The 25,916-nt window shown below is 35.3% G+C and overlaps 1 protein-coding gene across 9 annotated transcripts in view; it reads left to right on the forward strand.

Moving 5' to 3' along the window:
* Window positions 1-25,916, forward strand: part of DOCK7 (dedicator of cytokinesis 7) — a 209,569-nt gene that overhangs the window by 133,491 nt on the left and 50,162 nt on the right. For 8 of the 9 annotated variants that reach the window (XR_011565855.1, XR_011565854.1, XM_070786430.1 and 5 more), the window contains 10 exons: window positions 2,888-3,057; window positions 4,321-4,475; window positions 9,445-9,627; window positions 9,732-9,867; window positions 13,396-13,492; window positions 16,239-16,335; window positions 16,646-16,780; window positions 17,731-17,883; window positions 24,228-24,386; window positions 25,028-25,128. Coding sequence is in view for 7 of the 9 variants with exons in the window: in XM_070786430.1 (XP_070642531.1) it covers window positions 2,888-3,057; window positions 4,321-4,475; window positions 9,445-9,627; window positions 9,732-9,867; window positions 13,396-13,492; window positions 16,239-16,335; window positions 16,646-16,780; window positions 17,731-17,883; window positions 24,228-24,386; window positions 25,028-25,128 (1,386 nt within the window). In the remaining 2 variants the exon portion in view is untranslated. The other variant, XM_070786435.1, reaches the window with a different exon arrangement.

The raw sequence follows: 25,916 nt of genomic DNA on the forward strand, positions 1-25,916 counted from the left end.
TTAAAATAACATTTAAAATAAAATCCAGACTTAGTAATGAACCTCAAAACCCTGTATATGTAACTCTTGTCTACACGGTCACTTCCCTTCTTCCGCATATACTAAAGTCTAGCCATCCTAGACTTGTTTCTGTTTCCCTTATGGGCCTACCCAGTCCCACCTTAGGGTCTTTGCACTTAGATTTTCCTCTGCCTGAAGCAATGCTGAAATTGCCCTGAGATTTCCACACAGAGGCATTTCTTCCTTGTGATTCTTCAGGTCTCCAGTCAAACAGTGTCTTCTCAATGAGACGTCATTGGGCCACCCAGTCTGAATTATAGCTGTGTTACCCTTGCCACAATTATTCTTAACCATATAAGCCTGTTTTATTTTCTACAAAGCATTTCCCTGAAATTTGCTCGTTTGTTCATTATCTGTCTCCTCCCATTAGAATATGAGCTCATGAGAGCAGCACTTTTCTTTCTTGTTCACTGCTGTATTCCCACTGCCTTAGAATTGTGTCTGGTACAGAGTGGACACTTGGTAAGTATATGTTAATTCAGTGAGTGAATGATTGACTATTTGAGACTCACATCTCATCTCTATATTTTACATTTTTTTCACATTTGCATAGATAAAAACAGCATACATTGAGATAGACCCTTAAGAGGAATGTTTTTACTCCTTTTGCTTGCTAAGTAATCATAAATAATTCCTTGAGTAGCAGTAATATGTTCTAATATTGACCAAAGATTTGCTCTCTAGAAATTTTCATTGTAGTTAGAAAGTTACAACTTTGAAACAATATACTATGGTTAAATGCAAATTTTGTAGTACAGAACCTAGTTCTGAAGAAGATTAGCACCTTTGTTATAAGCATTTGTAACACTGAATTATTATTTTTGTGTCTGTGTTTCTCTCTTGCTAAAGCAAACTCTTTAAGAATAGGGACAAGGATAGGATAAGATAGGATGTCTTATCTCCAGCATCCAGCATAAGATCTGACAGGTCTTGGGCATGCATGTGTCCAGAGCATTCGTGTGTTTGTGTTCATGTGTTTGTGTGTGTGTGTGTAAAGGCTGTGTGTGTCTAAGTATTGTAGACATATGAAAAGGCTTAATGAAGATGAGTGGATAGAGTTTAGATAGGTTGAAGTCTGGGGCCTGTAGCTGCTGAGAGATGCTAAATATTAATATACCCAGGTTTGGGAATCATCACTGGTGATACAAGTTGAAAAAGAGAACATAAAAGGCAAATGACCAGAATCTGAAACTTGGGAAGAATGATAGAGAATATGAAGAGTGGTGGGAGCTATTTAGAGAAAATATGGGGAAGAAAATATAAAAAGTGACAAAGTGTCAAGTAGAGAGCTAGAAAATGAAATCTGAGATATGTCCATTAGATGGAGTTCACAACAGTATTTAAAAATATACTTTCTGAATAAAAATCTGGGAGGAAGAAGAATCTCCAGCTAGATTTCATATATAGCTATGTAAAATGGTAGATAAGATCAAAAGCCCCAGAGAAAGAATACCTGGTTTTAAATCTGCTATGTGATTTTAAGGAGAAAAGCTAATATTTACTGAAGGATGCAGTGTGCAAAGCATTGTGGTAAGCATGTTACATAAATGATGTAACTTAATTCTCACGGCCACTTTATGAGGTAGGTTATTTATACATAGGGAAACAGAGGTTCAATATCTTTGAAAATTTAGCTATTAAATGATGAAACTGTTACATTTCCACGTTGTAAGCATTCAAAAAACTTGTAGTTTGAGAGAAAGAGAGTAGATATTAGGAAGTAAATGGAAGAAAATGCTTGATACAGACTGTACATTCAGGAAATTTATTACTAGATAAATCATATAAGAGGAATACTATATACAAGCCAGAGTAAACTAGTTTCAAGTGAAGGTGTATTTACAAGGGAAGAACTTAGTGAAGGGGTTCATTGAAGCTATTGAAGAAAGGGGAGATTCACTAAGCATAAGGGGAACTACTTTCTGAAAGAAGGTACAACTTTCTCTGAGATAAAAGGGAAGTTGATTTGATAGCTGTAAAGATGGAGATGCATTGACAAATCTGGCCAGAGCATATTTAGAATGGCTTTTCTTTCCTTGAAGAAGAAAGTTAGAGGTAAGGTCGTCTGTTGAGGTTGATGGTGAGAGGCTTAAGGAGAAAGAATGAGATCTGAAGCACCTGCCAGGTGCAGCATTAAGGGCGGTTGAAGTTGGAGACATTTTACATTAGAATGGTTTGCATCATCAAGCAGCTTCAGTATAAGAAGAGAAGCCAAAAGAGTGTGGAGAGTGATCCTTGCTATTGTAGTAGCCCAGTTGAAACTTGGGCTTAGATGCGTAGAAAGTAGTAAGGGCCCAAATGAGCGTGGAGGGTCAGTTTAAACAGAGATATGAAAGACAACCCTTGTTGTGGACTACATAATCCATAGGTAGAGGATTTTTCCTCTTTGCAAAAGGAAAGAAAAGTTTATTTTAGATAAATGTGAAAAGATTTCACTTGATGAAATAAAATTTACAGCTACTTAAAACTCTTTTGCTTTAAAATATAACTGTAACTGATCTAAAGTTATTAATATTAAGTGCATTAATTTCTAAGGAATTAATGAAAATATATTCAGATTTACTTCTAAATGAATTTATATAGTATTTCCTTTTCCCTCCTTTCTTATTTTAATACAGTGAGACATTCACTGGTTTTATTTTATTTATTTTTTGAACATTTGTTAATTTTAAAATGAAAAATGTTTTATAGGAATACATGCAAATATGTGGCAAAGTTAAGAAGTTGAACAAATTGATTCAGTACCGTGACTTACTGTTTGCTCTAAAGATGTTAACTAATCTCTGTGACCTTACTGCAACTCCTTCTTCATCTTCTTTTTAAATAGACTGTTTGGATTGCATAAGAAAGTCATCAATATGGTACACAATTTATTATCCAGTCACGACTCAGATCCACGGTACTCTGACCCCCAGACAAAGGCTCGAGTGGCTATGTTGTATCTACCTCTGATTGGTATTATCATGGAAACTGTTCCTCAGCTATATGATTTTACAGGTACTTAGTATATTGAAGACAAACTCTAAAGGCAAATCTCAATGTTTAAAAGTATTAGAAAAATCTGCAAATGATCTTACTGTAGGAAAAGAAATATAAGAAAACTCACAATGATGTAGGTACACTGTAAATACTTAACAGATTTTGAAAAAAAACTTTTGACTTTGTGAGAAAATTCACTGCAAGGATTCTGTAAGTATTTCTTATGATGCATTAAAAAAAAATGGTTTTTACAGCATTTCTATACCTACCTGTTGGGCTTCGCAGGTGACCCAGTGGTAAAGAATCTGCCTGCCAATTCAGGAGACCAGGAGACATGGGTTCAGTCCCTGGGTTGGAAGGATCCCTTGGAGGAGGAAATGGCAACCCACTCCAATATTCTGGCCTGGAAAATTCCATGGACAGAAGGGCCTGGCAGGTTACAATCCATGGTGTTGGGAAGAGTTGGACAGGACTGAGCATGCACGCACATGTCTACCTATTAGGAAAGAGAATTGTGTGTGTGTGTGAGTGTATACTGTTTATCTGGAAAAAAAAAATGAGAAAACTTGTCAGATATCTACCACTCTCAGTCTCAGTTTTATTCATATACATAAAATTGAAATTAATATTCACCTGAATAGTGAGAATGATATCGCTAATAGCTGGTTAATAACTTTAAGTTATGTTGCTTTTTAAAAACTGTAACCCACAAAATTTTATTCTTGCTTTCCAATTTTAGAATTTATTTAAATTCCTTCATTTCTTTTAAAGAAAATAGTGTAGGTTGCATTCGAACTAGCAGTTAGCCTGATAAAGTACTTCCAGTTCAATTAAAAAAATTTTACTGGTATCTAATATGTACATCAGTAGATGCTACTGCTACAAAGATAACCAACTCCTTGCCTTTGATAGACTTATAATTGAGTAGTTTTCCTAGTATTTGATCATTAAAGTGGGTTTCCTTATCTGAAGGCAGAAATTTATATTATTGTTACTGTATATCTTTTACTAGCAAGTGCTGCAGTCCATGGGGTTGCAAAGAGTCAGACATGACTGAGCGACTGAACTGAACTGAATGTTCCTTACAAAACTCTAAATAATACTATAGGAATGAGTTAGTGTTTAAAATATTTAAACTATTATTTAAAAGAGGCAAAATATAATAATACACAGTATATGTTAATAGGTTTTCCTTTGAAGAGTAAAGGAGAATAGAAAGGGAATTGCATGCCCAATAGCTGTTACTTAGAAGTTTATTTATTTATGGGTTATTTTTTCCAGAAACTCACAATCAACGAGGAAGACCAATCTGTATAGCTACTGATGATTATGAGAGTGAGAGTGGAAGCATGATAAGCCAGACAGTTGCCATGGCAATTGCAGGAACATCAGTTCCTCAACTAACAAGGCCCGGCAGTTTCCTCCTCACGTCAACGGTAAAAACAACCCTCCTACAGAAGTTTTATCTGGAAAGACAGATATTTACAAGGATATACTCTTCAATAACAGATTATTATATTAACTGATGCAAAAGTACTTTGAGTTTTATTTTGTGAAAATATTTTTTTTTTCTGAAAATATTTTCTATATTATACTAAGTTTGAAAAACTCTTAACTACCTCAATCTTTTTGGTATAAAAACTCTATTTTACCATTCAGAATTTTGAAAGTTGCCTTATTTTCAATTTATAGCCTCTATTCTTCATTTTTAAAATCTATTTTATTCTTTATCAGTCCTAAGAGATTTTTTTAGCTGTTGAGAATATTTATTTTTAATCTGTGAAGGTTCATACTTTTTCATATTTAAATAAATTGATAATCATTTTGCTCTGTATTTTCCCCTCTTAAAGAGGGAAGAACATGGTGGCAGGGAGGAGACAAATTGCTAGTAGAGCAAGATCAATTTCTAAAAGTTTTAAATGACTTTCTTTCAAAAAGCTGCAGTCATATTTATGGAAGCTAGCCTCCTTGACAACTTCTAAAAAGGTTTTATGAAGATAATTTACATATCAAAAGATTCATCCATTTTAAGTGTATAATGTCATGGTTTTTAGTATCTGTACAGAGTTAGGCATCTATCACCACAATCTGATTTTAGAACATTTCCATCATTCCAAAAAGAACCCTGAGGCCCATTAGCCTTAGCTCTCTGTTGCCGCACAGCCATAGTCCTAGGCAGCAACTCACTTTCTTTCTGCCTGCAGAGATTTGCCTGTTTTGGACATTTCATCTAGATGGAATTATGCACTGTGATCTTTATGGCTGGCTTTTTTCACTAAGCAGTAATGTTTTGGGGTTCATTCATGATGTGGCATGTATCAGTACTTTTTTTAAATTGCCAAATAATATTCCTTTATATTGATAGACCAGCTTTTTTTTATCCATTTATCATTTGATGAATAGTTGACTCATTTCCAGTTTTTGGCTGTTAGGAATAATGCTGCTAGGTACACTTGTGTCCGTGTCTTTATGTCCACACATGTTTTCGTTTCTCTTAGGTAGATACCTCGGAATGGATTTGCTGGATCATGTGTATTAATATCTTTAATATTTTGAGAAAACTTTTAAACTCTTTCAGAGTAGCTGTTCCATTTTAAATTCTCACCAGCAATTAATAAAGGTTTCTATTTCTCTAAATCCTCACCAACACTTTTTATTATCCCTTTTTTATTATATATTCTTCACACCTTAGTATGTATGATGTGGTGTCTCATTGTGGTTTTACTTTGTGTTTACCTAATGTCTACTGATATTGAGAGTTATCATTTCATTTGTGTATAATACACATCTTTTCATGTATCTTACATAGAGAAACATCCATTCAAATCCTTTAATGTTTTAAGATTGAGTTATTCATCTTCTTGTTGAGTTGTTATTGAAAGAGTTTTTGTATATTCTGGACATAAATTCTTTATCAGATATGTGATTTTCAGATATTTTCTTCTGTGGATTATCTTTTCATTTTCTTGATAGTGTCACTTGAATCGGCAAAAGTTTTAATTTTGATGAATTCCAATTTATCAGTTTTTTTTTTAACTTGCATTTGCTATTGTATATATGTATATAAAGTGCATGTACAGTTAAAATATAATAGGAAAAACAGCAGCGTACCTGCCACTCAGCTTCAGAAGTAGAACTTTTCAGTTTTCTTGAAAGTTCCCAGTTTGCCCTCAGTTTAATCCCTTTCTCCCCTCAAAATGACGACTATTCTCAATTTTATTGGCCTTGCTTTTTGTTTTTTAAAACCTCACTTATGTGAAATATACTGTACATGGAACATAAATGTAGATGTTTACAAAAGATTTTAAAATAATACTTTTGTAACCATCATTCAGGACAAAATATAGAACACTGACTCCTCATTTTCTGTTGGATTGTCTGCCTTTGTTTATAATTTATAGTAGTTCATGTCAGGATTAAGTCCATTGCCAATTATAAGTGGTTCAAAGGTTTCTTTCTTTTTGTAACTTGCTTTTTCCACACACTTAATTGTGAATTTGGTGAATAGAGTATCTTATTTTAACATAAGATTGTATTGAATCTATGGATCAGTTTTTGGAAAAATTAATATTTTTACACCAGTAAATCCCCAAATCCTTGAATATGTTAGATCTCCCCACTATTTGGACCTTCTTTGATGTGTTTATATACATAAACTTTTATAGCTTTTTACCAAAGAGGCCCAGAACATCTTTTGTAGGTATATTGTACATCCTTGATATTTTAAAAGTATTTTAGTAATATTATAAAGTTATGCAGTATAATATATAATACACATATAAGTATATATATAAAACATCATTTTCTCATAGTCTCATAAATGTCATCTTTTTCATAAATTGTTTTCTAATTTCTGATTATCTTTTTTTTTTGGCCATGCCCCATGGCTTGTGTGATCTCAGTTCTCTGATCAGAAATTGAATCTGGGCCATGGCAGTGAGAGCACCAAATCCTAACCACTAAACTATCAGAGAACTCCCTAATTGTTGATTGCTTTTGTGTGGACATAGAATTGATTTTGAACAATAATGTTTATTTCCAGAAGAATTGCTAAATTAATAACATAGGTGTAATTTTTTTTCCTATGTATACAATCATATCATCTATGAATAATGGCCGTTCATTTCTTCCTTTCAGTGTTTTTTCATAGCTTGTTTATGGGCTAGAATCTTGAGTGCAGTGTTAAATAGAAGTAGTGATAGTTGGCATCATAAAAGGGGAAGATTGCAACATTTTATTCTTAAATATAGGTGCTAAAGGTTTTGGTTTTGGGGGTTGGTTTTTTTTTTTTTTTAATACCCTCTATTATATTATGGAAGTCCCCTTCTTGTTCTTAGTTTGCTAAGTTTACCTTTTGTGATTATGAATAGTTGTTGAGTTTTATCATGCTTTTTTGCACCACTGAGACTGTCATATTATTTTGCTTTTTTATCTTGTATTTTTAAATCTTTCAATTGATTTTCTAGTGTTAAACCTACCTTAAATTCCTGAATTAAACTTAATTTTTTTGTGATTGTGTATTAATGGATTTGATTTGCTGTATTTTAAGATTGTGTATCTGTGTTAGTAAGATCATAATGTTCTGTTCAGATTTTGGAATCAGGTAGTTTAGCCAATGAAAATAAGCTAGGGGATTTCCCATTTTATCTGTTCCCTGCAAATACTTGTTTAAAATTGAAATTATTTCTTCCTAGAATATTTGGAGAACTTGTGAGTGAAGCCATCTGTATCTGCAGTAATCTTTTTTGAAAGTGTTAAAATTATCTATGTATTTAATGATTGTAGGACTGTTCAAGTTTTCTATTTCTTTTTACACTGGTTTTTGTAAATTTTATTCTAGTAGAAATTTACTCAAATTTCTTGGCATACAAAATTGTTTCAAATATCTTCCATGATTTTTAAAAAGTCTATAACATTTATAGTAGATGTAAACATTTTCATTTCTGTGACTGGCTTTTCCTATCTTTTGTCTTAAGTCAGTCTCAATAGAAATTTGTATATTCCTTTAGTTTGTATAAAGAAAACATTTGGGGTCAATGCTGAGCCTCACTTTTGAATGTTTATTATTTACTTTTACTTTCTTTTGGTTTATACTGATGTTCTTTTTTCTAACTTTTAGATAGATGCTTAAATATTTACTTGCTAATTTTCACCCTTCCTTCTTTGATACTTATTTTAATTGTAAATATTTTCCATTAATTATTCTTCTAACTACATACTATGATTTATAGCTAACATTTTCATTATTTAATTCATGTAGTTGTATTTTGTCTTATATTTTTAAAGTCTGGTCTGTTCATTTTTGTCTTTCACTAGAATTTTTAAATTTATTTACATTTATGTAAAATCATGGCATCTGGTCCCATCACTTCATGGGAAATAGATGGGGAAACAGTGGAAACAGTGTCAGACTTTATCTTTTTGGGCTCCAAAATCACTGCAGATGGTGACTGCAGCCATGAAATTAAAAGATGCTTACTCCTTGGAAGAAAAGTTATGACCAACCTAGATAGCATATTGAAAAGCAGAGACATAACTTTGCCAACAAAGGTCTGTTTAGTCAAGGATATGGTTTTTCCAGTGGTCACGTATGGATGTGAGAGTTGGACTGTGAAGAAAGCTGAGAGCTGAAGAATTGATGCTTTTGAACTGTGGTGTTGGAGAAGACTCTTGAGAGTCCCTTGGACTGCAAGGAAATCCAACCAGTCCATCCTAAAGGAGATCAGTCCTGGTTGTTCTTTGGAAGGACTGATGCTGAAGCTGAAACTCCAGTACTTTGGCCACCTCATGTGAAGAGTTGACTCATTGGAAAAGACTCTGATGCTGGGAGGGATTGGGGGCAGGAGGGGAAGGGGACGACAGAGGATGAGATGGCTGGATGGCATCACGAACTCGATGGACGTGAGTTTGAGTGAACTCCGGGAGATGGTGATGGACAGGGAGGCCTGGCGTCTTTTTAAATTTACTTATTTTTTATTGAAGGGTAATTGCTTTATAGAATTTTGCTGTTTTCTGTCAAACCTCAACATGAATCAGCCATAGGTATACATATAACCCCTCCCTTTTGATTGTCTTCTTTAGATATCATAGTTTTTAATATAGGGCCTACTTTTTAATAATAGAACCTTTTAGTTTTTCCCTTCATGTTTCCTGCTAACTTTTATTTACAGTCTTCTGTAAGCCCTGTAAATAATTTTCTGTTGCTAGGAAAGGTTAAGTTTCAGAACCTTAAGTATAAGATTATGTATGAGTTACACAAATATTGCCTAAATCAAATGGCTCTTTCAAAATATTTGATTTTAAAGTAATTACTTTCACATTGCTTTTAGAAGAAAACAACTGACAACTGAAAAAAAGAAGTGGTCTTTGATCATTCTGTCTCATTTTACTGCCTTCTATTTTCAGAGTGGCAGGCAACACACTACCTTTTCAGCAGAATCAAGTCGGAGTCTTTTGATCTGTCTGCTTTGGGTTCTCAAGAATGCAGATGAGACAGTTCTACAAAAGTGGTTTACAGATCTCTCAGTCCTGCAGCTAAACCGGCTATTAGATCTGCTTTATCTTTGTGTATCTTGCTTTGAGTACAAAGTAAGTGATCATTGTGCCATTGCAAAGAAGAGCAAGAGGGAACATAATGTGGAAAAGAAGAAAATTTCCTTACTGTGTCTTCTTTTCTAATGTTTAAATTTTAGGGAAAGAAAGTATTTGAAAGAATGAATAGTTTGACCTTTAAGAAATCAAAAGACATGAGAGCAAAGCTTGAGGAAGCTATTCTTGGAAGCATAGGTGCTAGGCAAGAAATGGTGCGCCGAAGCCGAGGACAGCTTGGTACGTACACAATGTCTTCTCCTTCTGGTGAGAATGTTTTCAGTTTCCTTGAACACTATTACAGTGATCATTTTTGCAAGTCTTCAGTGACAATTCTGCACTTTTAAAACAGTGTTTTAATGTAGCTGTGAATTAACTTGAATAGCCATGTCTTTGCAAGTTAGAATTCCTATTTAAAGTGAACATATTTCCAGTTTGCTCTGGATAATCTCAGTTTGTTCTTCTAACCTTTGTGTGATTATTAATAGTTTCCCTTATTTTAAAAAATAGGTGTTTTTAAGAGCAGTTTTAGCTTCATAGAAAAATTGAGCTGAAAATACAGATATTTCCTATTTATCCTCTGTCTTCACACATGCATGACACCCCTCATTATTAGGTTTTCATATAGGAGTTGCCATTGCTTATCACAATTGATCAACCTACACGGATGCCTTATTATCATACAGAATCTATAGCTTACATTGTGGTTCTCTCTTGGCTGTACATCCTTTGTAACACGACTTTGTACTCTTAAAAGTTTCCTACTTTTGCAGTGAATTAATATATCCCATAGATAAGGCAAAGATATTGCCTATCTCAAGTGTCAGGAAGAGAAAATAATTTAGTTGCATATGAAGTCTGTTTCTAATCCCTGGTCTGCTACCCATTAGCCATATAATCTTGGCCAACCACTTAATCTTCCCACTTTCCCTTTCCTCATCCACTTGTGGTGGTTTGAGATTTTAAAAAGTAGTGTAACTAATTGATCTTATCATCTTTGTGGTGACTGTGTGTGTGTGTGTGTGTGTGTGTGTGTGTGTGTAAACATTTCGTAAATTGTGAAGTAGTATTATTGCTGAAAACACCTTAAGGTCAAGGACATGGCTTAGTCATCTGTGTACATGACATATGCTAACAGCTCAATATATGTTGTTGACTTAAAATGTGATTGTATGTTTACATGAATATTTTATATGTGTTGTTTTTTGATTGGCCATTTAACTTAATGATCTTTTATTTAGGTAAACTTAAGTATATGCTATGTGTGTATGGAATTTAATAATGAATAAGACAATTTTTGCCTTTGAAATTAATAGTGTTGTTTTTTCACTTTAGTTGTATAGAGTTTCAGTTCAGTTCAGTTGCTCAGTTGTGTCTGACTCTTTGCGACCCCATGGACTGCAGCACGCCTGGCTTATATCGTGTACCTATTGATTTTCTTTTAACTCATTTAATATGGACAACAACTCTATAAAGTATGAAAATTAACTTTCTAGGTCATTTAATTATATCAAACCTAACAAACAATTATCCTCATCTTTAAAATAAAACTCTCAGAGGTAAATAACTTGCCTAAGGTCATAAACTAAGTGACAGAACCAGGATCTTTTGACTTCTAATTTAGTGTTCTTTATATTATACCATAGCTCTTTCTAGGACTTACTGTTGAAAGGAATGGAGCTTTTAACAATATGTTTGTTACATTTTTAAACGTGTAGTCTTTGGACAGCTACCACTGTTTAAATGTAAGAAATGAAGTTCTGTATGTGGAAGCTAAAAAAAGTAAAACCACAAGTAAACCCCACTTTCCCCAAACTCATAGGTATAGGGAAGAGTTAGGTGCAGGGTACGGGTGGACAAAATGAGTGAAGGGAGTCAAAAGGTACAAACTCACAGTTTTCAAATTCTTTAAGTACTAGAGATGTAGCTTATAGCATGTTAACAAATGTATACTTGAAAGTTGCAAAGCGAGTACATCATAAGAGTTCTTTTCATAAGAGAAAAACATTTGAGGCTACTCATGGTCATGGATGTTAACCAGACTTGTTGTGATGATCATTTTGTAATATATGCGTGTATTGCATCATTATTTTATACACTGGAAACCAATATAATATTGTATGTCAATTGTGTCTCACTTTAAAAAAATAATTGAAGTTCTCATCTTCTTAAAATAATTCTGTTTGCAATTCTTATTTATATTTGGACACTTAATAAGCTAGATCACCTAATGATAGATGTTCTTAACTAAGGAGATGAGAGAAAGTTTCCTGAAAAAAAAAATAAAGTTAATGATAATAATGAAGATAGATCACAGATACTTATTTTGTTAACTATCTTAAGATAGACAAATCTTTTTGCTTTCTTTCACAAAATTCCTTAAAGACAGAGGTTTCAAAATTGAAGAAGTAAAGAGGGACAGAAAGAGAAGGAAAAGGAGGGAAAGCAGAAGGAATATCCGGACTAATCCTTTATTGTGTGTCAAATTAAATTTGTTTTTCAGTATTTTTAAAATTTCTGTTTGAACTCTGCATTTTTACTTTCATTTTACTTTCCATCCTCCCAGCCAAAGTCTCTTGTTTTTCAAAGAGGAGTAGTAGTCTTCTAGTTGAAAGCTTGAAGTCATGACTTGATTCCGTTGTTTAAATATATGTATTTCTCCACAATTCTCAATGACTTCTCCGCTGCTGCCCCTTAAAGGAGCCCATACCATTCACTCTGCCTTCTGTTTCTCTTGGGGGAGAGCCCCTCTGTTCTCCTCTCCTGCCTTCTGTGGACCAAAAGAAGTAATTACTTTCAGAACCTTCCTTAATTTGTAGCTTTTATTCTTGTGGTCATAAGTGCTGTGGAGAGAAATAAAGTAAATTAAGAGGAAAGGAAGTGGTGGAAAGTTGAGGAAGGCCTTTCAGCAGAGGTGATGAATAACTGGCCAGTGAAAATTTATGTGAAAAACAATCAGGTAAAAGGAGCAATCACTGTTGTGTACATCCTAAATCAAGAGCATATGTATTGAAACTACACACACATGCGCACACACACACACACACACACACACACACACACACACTAATGGTAGTATAAACAAAGGTGGAGAAAATAAAATCATATCATGCATAGTCTTATAAACCATGGTTAAGATTTTCAGAAAGTCAGAATTTAAAAGTTTGCTTATTTAAAAAAGTGTTTGGGTTTTTTATATTACATTTAGCAAATATATCCTGTAATTGTTGTGAAAATTTTTAATAAAAAGCACCATTGTCAGATTTTTCCACTTGTACGGAGGATAAAATGGCTGTGTTAATAAAATTATTAACATTATGTAGTATTTCTTTTTAAAAATTTTATTTATTTATTTATTTATGGCTGTTCTGGGCACTTCGATGCTGCATGGGCTTTTGTCTAGTTGTGGTGAGCAGGGGATACTCTCCAGTTGCGGTTTGTGAGCGTCTCATTTCACTGGCTTTTCTTGCGTGGAGTGCGGGCTCTGGGGCGAGTAGCCCTCAGTAGTGCAGCATGTGGGCTCAGTAGCTGCGGCTCCTGGGCTTTAGGGCGCAGGCTCAGTGGTTGTGGCGGGCTTAGTTGCTCTGCAGCATGTGGGTTCTTCCTTGATCAGGAACCAAACCCATGTCTCCTGCACTGATAGGTGGATTCTTTACCACTGAGCCACCAGGGAAGCCCTGTAGTGTTTCTTATATGGTTGCAAATATACATGAATGCGGTCTAACTGAAATAACATTTTTAAAGAAAGTTTTGAAATTTGTTTGACAGAGAGAAGCCCATCTGGAAGTGCCTTTGGAAGTCAAGAAAATCTGAGGTGGAGAAAGGATATGACTCACTGGCGTCAAAACACCGAGAAGCTTGACAAGTAATAAACCTATTTTATCTTTTTGATGGGCTTGTTGAATTTCAAGTGCAAGAGGAAAACGATTACTTTCAGTGTTATTTTATATAATTAGGCATTCAAATTTTAGAAGTCAGAACAGTTATATTTAATTTTTCCATTTTGGATTAAAAACAATTTTGGGGAAGAATTTTTCATATGGTATAGTAAAGCTAAAGGTTACGTATTTCAGTGTCACCTTATTTTCCCTAACAATCCCCCCTGGAAAATGGGTTGAGCAACTGTTTTTGAAATGTCACTATTTTAGGTGTCACACTGAAACTAAATATTTCAAGGATTATAAAAAATTAGAAAATCTTTGCTCTCTTAGAGCTTAAAATACAGTTAAAGACAAAACACTACAAGTCTTTTGTTTCCAGTATAGAGACAAACTAGGTACACTAACTGGCCACTCTATTGCCAAAAACAACCTAAAATGCACTTTCGTGAGTCCAGGATTCTAAAGGACTGCATCTTCATAAGGGGAACTGGAAATAAACCCTTCTCACTGCTCAGGTAACCACAGGTAAAATTGCTTGGCTTGAAAATTGCTTGGCATTGTGTCAGGGGGCTGCAATCTTTTCCTGATAATTTCTAATTTCAAATTGGCCCTCAGGTAACTTGATAGGCCCCTAAAACTTTGAGAATATAGTGACCAACTCATTTGGGTTTGCCTAGTACTCTTAATTTTAGCAGTGAATGTCCCAGGGACCCCCACCCCAGTCCTGTCCTAAATTGGTCACCCTGAGAACCATCTTCCATCCAAACTTTAGAGGATTCTCACAGAGAAGCTTTCAGAAATATTAGCTCTCCTACATGCTCAGTAGCTCAGTCATGTCTGACTCTTTACAACCCTGTGGACTGCATCCTGTGAGGCTCCTCTGTCTATGGGATTTCCTAGGCAAGTAGGAATTCCCTAGGCAAGAATACAAGGTTGCTGTTTCCTTCTCCAGGGGATCTTCCTGACCCAGGGATCGAACTCACATTTCCTGCTTGGCAGGCAGATTCTTTACCAGGGAAACCAGCTGTCCCACAGTAAAATCATAAAACACAGGAAGCAAGGCCCTATGGGAGCCAGCAGAGACAGAAGCAGCAGGATCAGTACCACATAGATAAGTTGAGGATTGTCAGAAACTGTCTTAGTCTCTTCAGGCTGCTATGACAAAATAACACGCACTGGGTCACTTTTAAATAACAGAAATTTATTTCTTACAGTTCTGAAGGCTGGGGAGTTCAAGATCATTACACCAACAGATTCAGTATCTGGTGAAGGCCCTTTTCTGGGTTTATAGGCTTCTTGCTGTTTTCCCTTATGGTTTAAGGACAAGGAAGTTCCTAGGGGCTTCTTTTATAGAGGCATTAATCTCATTCATGAGGGCTCTGCCTTGATTTTCCAATCACCTTCCAAAAGCTGCACCTCCTAACACCATTACCTTAGGCATTAGATTTTCATTGTATGAATTTGGCAGGAAAGACACATACTTGGACCAGAGCAGATGCTGTATATAACTGTGTTAAAAATTTTTAAAGTTTGAATGTCTGCTTTTCTGTCTTTTTGTCCAAGTCCATTTCTTTAATTATTTTTCCATATGTATTGTGTTTTTTAAAAATCACAAAGCACTGAAATACTATGTTGTTAGTATATTGCTTTACTTCTGCACTTGTGTTATGTGTTCTCTCTGCTTATCTTACTTTGTTTTAAGGAAGCCATTTCCTTTTTCTTGTTGGTATTTTCCTGATTCTTTTGGTTTAAACATCTTGTTTTTCATGTGTCTTCACAAAATCTCACTGGAATTTTAAGTTTGAACATTATATTTCTTTTCCAATTTAATTCTAATGTTGTATTTTCTCCTTAAATTTATAAAATGTAAATTCATAAACTGTTCTCTTTAGTGGTAGTAATAAAGATTCAGACTTTAATTAATAGCTAACTTTGAAAAGTTAGTATTTAATGTGTCCTTGTATTTTTGCTTTGATTTATATATATATTTTTTGGTCTATTTGGATGTAGTTTCCATATATGCATTGTGATTGAAATGTCAACTTTACTCATAAATCGTATATAGTCATTAAATTTTAATTAAATAATACTTTTGTAAATATTAGTATTCAAGTAAACCAGTTTATTACATCAAGTTTTATTTCTAACGAGTAATTCCATCCAGAATCTCACTGAAGAGTTACTCATTTTCCGTATTAAAACTTTTGTATCAGAAATTTGGGAAAATTAGACAAAACTTTATTTTTAAGAAAGTTCTGTTATCCTAAATAAATATGTTGAAAATCCTTGCAATGGTAACATGAGTACTAAACATTTCGGGTACTGCCTTACATGGAAGCAGCCCTAAATACAAGCCTATATAGCACCACCTAGTGTCTGTGCCGTGTAGAACACAACAATGTTTTCCTGTGTTTGCTGTAACTCGCTCTGAAAGCTAAGTGTTTATGCCTTTAGTGGCACTGTAGTACTGTAACGGGGTGAGAAAGTCTGTATTGGCATGTTTGACAAATGTAGATTAAAACAAAACATTTTTAAACATGCAGAATATTTTTCCTTAGTCACTTAATAACTTTGCACTCGGGCAACTATTGGAAAAACTCTCCCCCTGAAAAAGAAAAATGATTCCAAGGTTTTTTTAAATTTATGTGCATCTTTAAGTATTTTGTGAATTTCAGATCTATTGGATTTTCTAAAAGATAAAATATAATTTTTTCTAATCTTTTGTTTTAGGTCAAGAGCAGAGATTGAACACGAAGCACTGATTGATGGCAATCTGGCTACTGAAGCAAATCTAATCATTTTGGATACATTAGAGATTGTTGTTCAGGTAAAAACACTAATTAGAGGAATTTAAACTAGTATAGATTTGGTAAGTTAGGGTTGGGGAAAAGTATTTATTGAACCATATAATTATATTTGCATATCAGTAGATCCTAAAAGTTATGTTCTTGCTCTTCTTTTTTTCTCATTTAAATTCTAGATTCCCCTTTTCTTATCAAAATCCCTTGCAGCTTCTTTTCCTTAAGGAGCTTGTAGATCTTACATTATCTTTTTCCTATTAAAATTTTTATGTGTTAATTTTTACATGTTCTATCTCTAACCAGATCACAGTTAACATCTCTGCTTTACAATTGCAGACAGTCTCTGTAACAGAATCCAAAGAGAGCATCCTTGGTGGGGTGCTAAAAGTGCTTCTGCACAGCATGGCCTGTAACCAAAGTGCAGTGTATCTGCAGCACTGTTTTGCCACCCAGAGAGCCCTGGTTTCCAAGGTGGGTTATTTTTGTGCCTGCTGTCTTGTCAGACCTTTCTTTACTAACATTGTCTACGATCACTTGATGCATTCATTGATTCTATCTTAAATATATTTATAGATAAAATTTTAGTAATAACCTAAGACTTGATTCTTCTTCGCCTTTCCTCTACTGTTTATTTCTTTCTTATTTGGACTACCTTTAACCTGTTTTCTGGATTGAAAAAAAAAACAAAGAGTGGTTCTGATGTGGAGAAGGGCCTGCAATTAATAGCCTGTTTTAAATATTGGGCTTTTTGTGTGTTCATCTTATCTATTTCTTATTGATGTGAATTATCAAGAATTAGTGTGTCAGTTGTTCAGTCCATTGAAATTAGCTTATCCTAGGTAAATGGAAAGAAAAGTACTTGTTTTGTTTGTTTAACTACTTCAAATATTTATTTCCTATGTTTGTTTTCCTCTGAAAATCTACATTCTTAATCTTGAAGGTATCTATTTCATCTTAGTCATCTTATAAGATGAAACTTAGCCAGTGAAGATAACATATACCATTTTGTAATAGTAAGAACATTTCACGCTGTGCAGCAAAAAACTAACAATATTGTAAAGCAACTATATTTCAATAAAAATTAATAAAAAATTTTATCATTGACTTATTGTGTGTTACTATAGTACGTGTTTTATTCACATTATCTAATCTAAGGTAGTCTTACAGTCCCACATAGGTAGTATTATTAGGCCCATTTTATGGAAGAGAAAACCTGTCCAAGGTCACAGTACTAACATAGTCCATATTCGAACCCAGTCTGTCTAGTTCTCTGGTCCATTTTATTAACCAGCAGCAAATATTCTCTCTTAAACATGCTTTCAGTTCCTGGGCTAAACTAACAAATCTCTTCATCAGGTTATATTAACATATATGTGAAGCTCCTGCTACCTAAATTCAGTGGTGGTATTGTTTCTTTCCAGTTCCCTGAGCTCTTGTTTGAAGAAGAAACAGAGCAGTGTGCTGACCTCTGCCTCCGGCTTCTACGGCACTGTAGCAGCAGCATCAGTACCATACGGTCACATGCTAGTGCCTCCCTTTACCTGCTTATGAGACAGAACTTTGAGATTGGCAATGTAAGTGTTTCATTGTAGGATTCTATCTTTGGATTCATAATGAACTATAACTTCTGTAGGTATCTATTAAGTGGGTTTAGGGAGATGATAGCATTTTGAGTCTAATCTTAAGACTATTTCTTTTTCTCATTCTGGGGATAACATAAAAATCCAAATCTCCAGTTTTATTTTGTATACTAAGAATAACGTATAATAGTACAGATTTAAACTACAAGTGTATGTTGAGCGACTATAAATTGTAATTATTATCATTAAGTGAAGTGAAAGTAATAAGAAAAATTAAGTTTAAACATCTTTGCTCAGTATTTCATGATTATATGCCAGTCTTAGAAGAATTCCATGTTTTCATTTATGGTTTTTTATTTGATTATAGATTTATGTGTTGTATTTTTCCTAGCTTTCTGAGTCTAATGTTTAGTTCCTTTATTCTTACACATGTAATTATTTAAGGTCTAGAATATTGCATTGTGCTCTTTTGATGTCTCATTGGTTCTAATACCTAGTATTTTTAGTATTCTTGGTTTCTATTCAATACATATTTTGTAATTTCAGTTTGTATTTTCATTTTAACCTGAAGTTTTAAAGTTTTGATGATGATGATGTTTAGTTGCTCAGTAATGTCCTACTCTTTGCGACCCCATGGACCAGGCTTCCCTGTCCTTCACCACCTCCCGGAGCTTGCTCAAACTGGTGTTCATTGAGTCGATGATGCCATCAAACCACCTCTTCCTCTGTCATCCCGTTCTCCTCCTGCCTTCAATTTCTCCCACCATCAGGGTCTTCTCTAATGAGTCAGCTCTTCGCATCAGGTGGCCAGAGTATTGGAGCTTCAGCTTCAGCATCAGTCCTTCCAATGAATATTCAGGATTGATTTCCTTTGAGATTTACTGGTTTGATTTCCTTACAGAGTTTAAAAGTTTTGATGATAATTTTTGGTTTTTGTTTGTTTTCTGGCTATCCTGTGGCTTGCAGGATCTTAGTTCCCAACCAAGCTTGAACCCAGGCCCTCAGTAGTGAAAGCGTGGAGTCCTAACCATTGGACTGCCAGGGAATTCCCAGTAATTTTTAGTTTTACTGCAGAGTGATCATAGTACAATTAATATGTCTCCATTCTGGTACTGTGTTTATGTATTCAAACATAAAATGTTTTTATAAATGTGTTACACAAGCATTTAAAAAGAAGGGGTACTTTATTTTCGTCTCTTTGGTTGACTAAAGGAGATGATTTAAAGCCTACATATTGTCTATTTCTCCTTTTGGTCTTATTTGGTAAAGTGATATTCGTAACTGTTTGGTATATTGATAACTACTATTCGTAACAATTGTATCTTACTATGAATTATTCCCTTTAGAATTGAAAAAGACTCTGAGATGGCTTAATTTAAAATTTTTATATTTTTGACCTGACTTCTGCCTTGTGTAGTATTGACCTCTACTTTCCTTCTAATTTGAATGTGGCTCAGGTTATCTTTGCCTGTCCTTTCTTTTTCACTTTTTTGAATCACTTTATTTTAAATGTGTGTCTCATCTACAACATAGAGTTGGGTTTTGCTTTGTAATTCAGTTTCTAAGTTGAATTAAACCTTTCATACTTGTTATTATATCAGCTATATCCTGCATTTGTGTTGTATTATTCTGTTATGCTTCCCCACTCCTCTCCTTAAAAAATTTGTTGGTTATTTTCATCTTGTACATAGTAAGTTCGCTTTAAAGTTTATACTGCTTTAGTGGTTACCTTTATAATTATGTAGTACCTTCAGTCCTCTATTTCTTTAATCATACATTCTTAGTGGAGGCAGTATTGTCACCAGCCTAGTGGGTATTGGTTCTTATCTACCACAGTGGCTTCCCTTGAGTCCTTATATTTCTGTTTTTTTTTTCCTTCCTAAAGTTAATGGCTTCATAAATTTTTTATAATTCAAAGTAAAATATTTTAATTAGAATTTTCATCTGTTTCATGACCACATTTTCCTATTAAGTATTCTTTATCTGGTATTTCACTGATCTTCTTTACCTTTTTGTTACTCAGCATACAATGAAGCAGTTTATATTGGCCTAGGTATTTGTAGGACAGTCTATTTCTGTCCAGCCCTATGAAATTTTTTGGTTGTTTTTTCCTCAAGACAGATAGTTTTATCACTTCAAAGTGAGTTTCTTATTTAAATTTAAAAGAAGTGTTTTTCCCATTATTTCTTATATCTGCACCCTAGGATTCCTCACTATTTGCTATCCCCTCCTTACCTTCCATTGAAGCTGCTTCCTATTTAGCTTGTCTTGGCAGCCATTATGCATTTTTATACTGTGTAGATTATATCAGTCTCCTCATTTTGCTGAAATAGAGTTTATGAACTTTTTTTTCTATTCGTCTTTTATTTTTATATGAAATGCAGAAGAATAGGAACTTGCTATCTCACACTGTCCTATTTTTACTGGAAGCCAAGTCTTCTCTCCTAATTCAGAACAAAGAATCTAGTTACTTTATAGATCTTATTTAGTTTTGGAAATGAGTCCCTAAAATTTGACTACACTTGGAGTTTTCCTCCGTTATTTTAGGAAAGCTTTATATTAATACAGGAGGATTAAAAATGGATAATTTATCATGTTGATGTCATGTGCTGCTGCTGCTAAGTCACTTCAGTCGTGTCCGATTCTGTGTGACCCCGTAGACGGCAGCCCACCAGGCTCCCCCGTCCCTGGGATTCTCCAGGCAAGAACACTGGAGTGGGCTGCCATTTCCTTCTCCAATGCATGAAAGTGAAAAGTGAAAGTGAAAGTTGCTCAGTCGTATCCATTCCTAGCGACCCTATGGACTGTAGTCCACCAGGCTCCTCCATCCATGGGATTTTCCAGGCAAGAGTACTGGAGTGGGGTGCCATTGCCTTCTCCGGTCAATGTCATGTAGTACCTCTAAAAAGGAATAGGTGATTTATACCTGACACGATTTTATACAGATTGTATATTCAAGAGATGTATTGAATTGTGTTCTAGGTACTGTGGTAGGCATCAGGCAAACATAGATAAAAGGAAACTTATTTTAAAATAGCTTGGCATCTACTAGGGTAGGAGATGAACAGGTAATGTTCAGCTAGTAATAGTAAGAACCTACTTTAGATGGTTTTGTGAGGATTATATAACTTAATATTAGGTAACACACTTATTATATCAGTAACTGGCTCTGAGCAAATGTTCAGTATGTATTTGCTGTTCATACACTGAGAGGTAAGCACAGGGGACTATATAAGCACAGAGAAAAAGAGCTCTCAAGGAGGGTTTCAGAAAGAGGAGATGCTTGAACTAAGGATGAAGAATTGCCCATGCAGATAGAGAAGTAGTGGGTAGACTTTTTAGGTAACAAAAACGGCACGTATGTAATTTGAAAGGCATTGAGACGAGAGAAGGAAACAGGCAAACAGAGAAGGAAACTTTTTTAGCGCTTCTTAATTATTATGGCTCAAAGAGAGAGTAATAAAAGATAAAATTGTAATTGAAATGTTTAGACTAAGCTGTCATAGGACAGATACCTGTTTATCACTGTACTCAGTTCCAACCATGTAGTTTGGCAGGTTTATTTGGTCAAATACATGAATTTTATCTGCTGTGATAAAATAAAAGCTGTGAGCAGCCATTAAAGTATTTTAAGAAGAAGGCTGAAATGTACATTCAGATTTACATTTTACAAAAATTTCCCTGATGCTACTTAGGGGGTAAGGAAAAAGAAAGATTGCTTAGGAAGTTATTGGAGTAATCCAGGTAAGAAATGATAAGGGCATAAAGTAAAGCAATGGCATTGAGAATGGAGAAAGAACAGATTGACACAGATTAGATGATGTAGATTGAGTTTATAGTATGAGTAATGAATGGGCAGAATGGCTATGGAATGACTCCTGGTTTGGGGCCTGTGTGACTGACTGCAATAGTAGCACCATTTATTTAATCAATAGGACAGACTTCATTTTCTTGGGCTCCAAATCACTGTGGGTGGTGAGTGCAGCCTCAAAATTAAAAGATACTTGCTCCTTGGAAGAAAAGTAATGTCAAACCTAGACAGCCTATTAAAAAGCAGAGCCATTTCTTTGCCTGGAAAGGTCCATATAGTCAAAGCTATGGTTTTTCCAGTAGTCATGTACAGATGTGAGAGGTGGACAATAAAGAAGGCTGAATGCTGAGGAATTGATGTCTTCGAGCTGTGGTGCTGGAGAAATTGAACCTGAAGCTCCAATAGTTTGGCCACCTGATGGGAAGAGCCAACTCATTGAAAGAGACCCTGATTCTGGGAAAGATTTTAGGCAGGGGGAGAAAGGGATGACAGAGGATGAGATGGTTGGAGGGCATCACTCCCTAACTCAATTGACATGAGTTTGAGCAAGCTCCAGGAGATAATGAAGGACAGGAAAGCCTGTCATGCTGCAGTTCTTGGGGTTGCAAAGAGGTGGACACCACTTAGGGACTGAACAACAACAAAGGTTGTCACTGATAACCTCTTAAAAGTGGTTTCATACTGGGGAATGGTGAAATGGAAATGAATTTACACTAAAAAAGGAAGAATGTAAACTCTTACAGTCATCATTCCAAAGAATATACCTTTACGTTACTTTGTACAGGATATGACTTAAGTTATACTTTTATCATAACAGTGGACATAATTAAATCAGGTAGAGTGTAGTGACCACATCTGACACTTAAGAATTTTGTGATGTTGGTCAAGTTCTTTAACGTCATCTGTAAAAATGGTGTTATTGTTAATAACATATACCTCATAGAAGGTCGGAGAAGGCGATGGCACCCCACTCCAGTACTCTTGCCTGGAAAATCCAATGGACGGAGGAGACTGGTGGGCTGCAGTCCATGGGGTCGCTGAGAGTCGGACACGACTGAGCCACTTCACTTTCACTTTTCACTTTCATGCATTGGAGAAGGAAATGGCAACCCACTCCAGTGTTCTTGCCTAGAGAATCCCAGGGACGGGGGAGCCTGGTGGGCTGCCATCTACGGGGTTGCACAGAGTCGGACACAACTGAAGCGACTTAGCAGTAGCAGCAGCAGCAACATAGAAGGTCAATGTAAAGTCTAGGCACAACTTTTAATTCAAGTCTAACCCACAATTTTTTTTTCAACCTTGTTTTGTAGGCTGTTATCACAGGAAGATTCTAAGCTTAATGTCCATTTAAAAACAGGATTTCAGTATTACACATTTCATTCAGTTCAGTTCAGTTCAGTTGCTCAGTCATGTCCAACTCTTTGTGACCCCATGAATCACAGCATGCCAGGCCTCCCTGTCCATCACCAACTCCCGGAGTTCACTCAGACTCACATCCATCGAGTCAGTGATGCTATCCCGCCATCTCATCCTCTGTCATCCCCTTCTCCTCCTGCCCCCAATCCCTTCCAGCATCAGAGTCTTTTCCAGTGAGTCAACTCTTGGCATGAGGTGGCCAAAGTACTGGAGTTTCAGCTTTAGCATCATTCCTTCCAAAGAAATCCCAGGGCTGATCTCCTTCAGAATGGACTGGTTGGATGTCCCCGCAGTCCAAGGGACTCTCAAGAGTCTTCTCCAACACCACAGTTCAAAAGCATCAGTTCTTCAGTGCTCAGCCTTCTTCACAGTCCAACTCTCATATCCATACATGACCACAGAAAAAACCATAGCCTTGACTAGATGGACCTTTGTTGGCAAAGTAATGTCTCTGCTTTTCAATATGCTATCTAGGTTGGTCATAACTTTCCTTCCAAGGAGTAAGTGTCTTTTAATTTCATGGCTGCAGTCACCATCTGCAGTGATTTTGGAGCCCCCCCAAAATAAAGTCTGACACTGTTTCCACTGTTTCCCCATCTATTTCCCATGAAGTGATGGGACCAGATGCCATGATCTTCGTTTTGTGAATGTTGAGCTTTAAGCCAACTTTCTCACTCTCCACTTTCACTTTCATCAAGAGGCTCTTTAGTTCTTCTTCACTTTCTGCCATAAGGGTGGTGTCATCTGCATATCTGAGGTTATTGAATTTCTCCTGGCAATCTTGATTCCAGCTTGGGTTTCTTCTAGTCCAGCATTTCTCATGATGTACTCTGCATATAAGTTAAATAAGCAGGGTGACAATATACAGCCTTGACGTATTCCTTTTCCTATTTGGAACCAGTCTGTTGTTCCATGTCCAGTTCTAACTGTTGCTTCCTGACCTGCATACAAATTTCTCAAGAGGCAGGTCATTTCATTACTTTTTCAAAAATATTTTTCCTAGAATGATGTTTTATACTAACTTTTTCTTTATAGGAAGTTAAAAAAAATAGACACTTCCCCTTTAAGCTTTCCTTTATTAAATATTTGCCTGGCAATTTCTCTGTTACAGAATTTCGCCAGGGTTAAAATGCAGGTAACCATGTCACTGTCTTCCTTGGTGGGCACATCTCAGAATTTTAATGAAGAATTCTTAAGACGTTCTTTAAAGACTATACTGACATATGCTGAAGAAGATTTGGAATTGAGGGAAACAACATTTCCTGATCAGGTCAGAAATGCTACTTTTTACAGCATGAACTGAAATAGGAATTGTAAATAGGCATTTCCCAAATTGTTAAATCAAACTTTAGTTTTTCCTGGCAGAACCTATATTTTTCTTTAGATCCATATGTGTCATAGATAGGACTGAATCTCTGTTTTAATAAGCCACCCTTCCTTCTCATAATGGTTAATATTTTTGGTGTTTAATTCTGTGAATTTGTACCAGAAAGAACACTAGACTTAGTCAGTATGGATAAACAAAAAACTTTATGATGAAAGTGTTCCCACTGATTTGTGAAACAGTAGTTTGCCTCAAAAACTAAGTTTATAGAAACTACCTTTTGAGAAAATCTGAAAATCAGAAAGAATTTTGTTTTGTATTCTTTATATCCGTATATGTTTTTTATTTCTACTAGTAGTTCTACTTGTTTCTGGGTGAGAGAAGTGAAAAAATAGTTTGCTGATGAATTTGTGTAAAATTTACTCCTTGCCCATCTTACTTCAGCATACCCACACTCTAAAAAACTTCATCAAAATTGTTTGTTTTGAAAGCTTTAGATTTCAAATCTGAAATATCTTCCAAACTAATTTAATGGTTGTGAATAAATGACAGCTGAAGAATGTTTTTCATGTAATTCTCTGCTACAGGTTCAAGATTTGGTTTTTAATCTCCATATGATCCTTTCTGATACTGTTAAAATGAAGGAACACCAGGAGGATCCTGAAATGTTAATTGATCTAATGTACAGGTAGCATTTGTTTAATTCACTTATACCTTGTATTGTTTTCAGCTGCTTAGCTGTGTCCACCTCTTTTTTGACCCCATGGACTGTAGCCCAGCAGGCTCCTCTGTCCATGGGATTTTCCAGGCAAGAATACTGGAGTGGGCTGCCATTTCCGTTTCCAAGTTAAATTCCTGACCCAGGGATCAAACCCACATCTCCTGCAATAGCAGATGGACTTTTTACCACTGAGCCACCTGGGAAGCCCTATGTCTTGTATAATGGGGCTTAAGTTAATATGATACACAGAAAACATGAGTTTACAAGAATACAAAAATTATTTGTCATTTTCTAACGGTAATTAAAACCCCTCCAGTATATTCTTGCCTGGGGAATCCCATGGACAGAGGAGCCTGGCAGGCTATGGTCCATGGGATGCAAAGAGTCAGACATGACTGAAGCGACTTAGCAAGGCATGGTAATGGTAATTAAAAAATCAAAATGTGCTTTATCAGATCCCCTATGACACTTCTTTTAAGAATTATGAATAATTGTTCAGTGTATTTGTTGATTATCAAAAACAAGATTTTTAAAATAATGACATAGTTAAGACCTTGGCATCCTGGGCCCTAGAGTTCCTACGAAGGCTGAAGACCCACGTTTTAAATGTAAAAATTAGTTCTTTAAGAAGAAAACATAGTGTATTAATACTTTATTACAACATTAATTTTACTAATGTTAGACATGGTTTTTGCCTATCAGATCAGATCAGTCACTCAGTCATGTCTGACTCTTTGCGACCCCATGAATCGCAG

This window comes from Bos indicus, chromosome 3 (genome assembly GCF_029378745.1).
Source record: "Bos indicus isolate NIAB-ARS_2022 breed Sahiwal x Tharparkar chromosome 3, NIAB-ARS_B.indTharparkar_mat_pri_1.0, whole genome shotgun sequence".
Lineage (NCBI taxonomy): Eukaryota > Metazoa > Chordata > Mammalia > Artiodactyla > Bovidae > Bos > Bos indicus.